The 2,838-nt window shown below is 49.8% G+C and overlaps 1 protein-coding gene across 1 annotated transcript; it reads right to left on the bottom strand.

Moving 5' to 3' along the window:
• Window positions 1-1,368: 1,368 nt before the first annotated feature.
• LOC131938482 (uncharacterized) lies at window positions 1,369-2,400 on the bottom strand. The gene has a single exon (XM_059296538.1). It carries the CDS (start codon window positions 2,398-2,400, stop codon window positions 1,369-1,371), a length of 1,032 nt encoding a protein of 343 aa, XP_059152521.1.
• Window positions 2,401-2,838: the final 438 nt, after the last annotated feature.

Here is a 2,838-nt window from a genome sequence, read left to right as displayed (position 1 = left end):
TAACATGACCCCAGTAACATGACCCCAGTAACATGATCCAAGTAACATGACCCCAGTAACATGACCCAAGTAGCATGACCCCAGTAACATGATCCAAGTAACATGACCCCAGTAACATGACCCAAGTAGCATGACCCCAGTAACATGACCCCAGTAACATGATCCAAGTAACATGACCCCAGTAACATGACCCCAGTAACATGACCCCAGTAACATGTCCCCAGTAACATGACCCCAGTTACATGACCCAAGTAACATGACCCCAGTAACATGACCCCAGTAACATGACCCCAGAAACATGACCCCAGTAACATGACCCAAGTAGCATGACCCAAGTAGCATGACCCCAGTAACATGACCCCAGTAACATGATCCCAGTAACATGACCCCAGTAACATGTCCCCAGTAAAATGTCCCCAGTAACATGACCCCAGTTACATGTCCCCAGTAACATGTCCCAAGTAACATGACCCCAGTAACATGACCCCAGTAACATGACCCCAGTAACATGACCCCTGTAAGATGTCCCCAGTAACATGACCCCAGTTACATGACCCAAGTAACATGACCCCAGTTACATGACCCAAGTAACATGACCCCAGTAACATGACCCCAGTAACATGACCCCAGTAACATGATCCCAGTAACATGACCCCAGTAACATGACCCCAGTAACATGTCCCCAGTAACATGTCCCCAGTAACATGTCCCCAGTAACTTGTCACCGATAACAAATCCATAATGTTCGAAGTGAAGCGTTCGATCAAAAGATCTAAAAAAAGCTTTACAACTAACCCACAACCTATAACAGTTTTACTATTTAAAACGCCAGCATCAGTTCATTAAAGATGCAGTCTAGTTTCCGCAGTCTAACACAGAATTAGCATCTAGAAATAATCAGAGCGTGACGGCCACTCACACAAAACCGATCGCGTGTGAAGTATACGTCACTGTGCTGCAAGGCTCAGGCCCCGGCCACTTGCCAGTGTGCAATATGAGCCGCCATTATCTGGCTCACAATGGCCCGGCGCCTCCCACTGGTCTGTCGATTCCACCAGATGTCGCCCCGTTCTCTCTGAGCCCCACCCCTGCGTCCCCACCCCTGCGACCCCACCCCTGCGTCCCCACCCCTGCGACCCCACCCCTGCAGTGATGTCACAGCATGACTCAAGCGAACGTGGATTAAGTAAATACTGAAGAAATTAATTTAACAGCTGCATGCTACCCGCAGTAATCCAACAAGAGAATTATATCTTTAATATATCGTTACGACCAGACATCCATTGATACACCCCAACTAAAGTGACAACCCAAAAAAATAGTATAGTATAGGTTTAATTGACATGGGGGGGGGGGGCGGGGTTGTGTTCAATGTTTAGGTGCATGTGTGGGGAGTATATGTGGGGAGGATGTGTGGGGAGGATGTGTGGAGAGGATGTGTGGGGAGTATATGTGGGTGGATGTGTGGGGAGGATGTGTGGGGTGGATGTGTGGGGAGGATGTGTGGGGAGGATGTGTGGAGAGGATGTGTGGGGAGTATATGTGGGTGGATGTGTGGGGAGGATGTGTGGGGTGGATGTGTGGGGAGGATGTGTGGGGAGGATGTGTGGAGAGGATGTGTGGAGAGGATGTGTGGAGAGGATGTGTGGAGAGGATGTGTGGGGTGGATGTGTGGGGAGGATGTGTGGGGAGGATGTGTGGAGAGGATGTGTGGGGAGTATATGTGGGGTGGATGTGTGGGGAGGATGTGCGGGGAGGATGTGTGGAGAGGATGTGTGGGGAGAATGTGTGGGAAGAATGTGTGGGGAGGATGTGTGGGGAGGATGTGTGGAGAGGATGTGTGGGGAGGATGTGTGGGGAGGATGTGTGGGGAGGATGTGTGGGGTGGATGTGTGGGGAGGATGTGTGGGGTGGATGTGTGGGGAGGATGTGTGGAGAGGATATGTGGGGAGGATGTGTGGGGAGGATGTGTGGGGAGGATGTGTGGGGAGGATGTGTGGGGAGGATGTGTGGGAAGGATGTGTGGGGAGGATGTGTGGGGTGGATGTGTGGGGAGGATGTGTGGAGAGGATGTGTGGGGAGGATGTGTGGAGAGGATGTGTGGGGAGGATGTGTGGGGTGGATGTGTGGGGAGGATGTGTGGGGAGGATGTGTGGGGAGGATGTGTGGGGAGGATGTGTGGGGAGGATGTGTGGGGAGGATGTGTGGAGAGGATGTGTGGGGAGGATGTGTGGGGAGGATGTGTGGGGAGGATGTGTGGGGTGGATGTGTGGGGAGGGCTAAACTTTTCTCCGTTGTTCCGCTTCGCAAGGGAGAGTATGTAACGTTGCTTATAGCAGTTAGTAAACTAATAACAGTAACAAAATAATACGTTTTTGTTATAGGCCTATGTATGGTCATTTTTGGGGTGCATTGTGGGTGGGGTGGAGGGCGATACGTCTGGGGATGGGGTAATAACAATTTGCAAGGCGTCAATAGTGTACGACTGTGTTCAGGAAAGTAAACAGTCTGAAACCACAACAGACATATGTCAATGACCCAGTGGTCAAACATCCAACATGACATATGCCCATCATCCATCAGATCTTCTGTCCCCAAGGGCCTACAGTCGAACAACCAAATTGACATATAGTACCAGATCTAGTTTGTACAAATACCCCCGCAGTCTAAAACAGAAACCAACCAGACCTCTAGTCTCCTCAATGAAAACATAAACAAAGAAATGACTCACAAACTATAGAAATCAATGACCCTAGGGCGCCACGCATTGATATCAGAAACTTCTATTTTTTTACTGCAAGGACTAATTAACAGATTATTTTTTTACATTACTCACTT

This window comes from Physella acuta, unplaced genomic scaffold (assembly GCF_028476545.2).
Source record: "Physella acuta isolate Inbredline_101_S28 unplaced genomic scaffold, ASM2847654v3 ptg000245l, whole genome shotgun sequence".
In the NCBI taxonomy this organism is placed as follows: domain Eukaryota; kingdom Metazoa; phylum Mollusca; class Gastropoda; family Physidae; genus Physella; species Physella acuta.
This window is presented reverse-complemented; position numbering and strand designations above follow the sequence as displayed.

Coding starts and splice junctions, on each gene's coding strand:
- LOC131938482 (XM_059296538.1), bottom strand. CDS start 2,400: ATGACCATACATAGGCCTATAACAAAAACGTATTATTTTGTTACTGTT.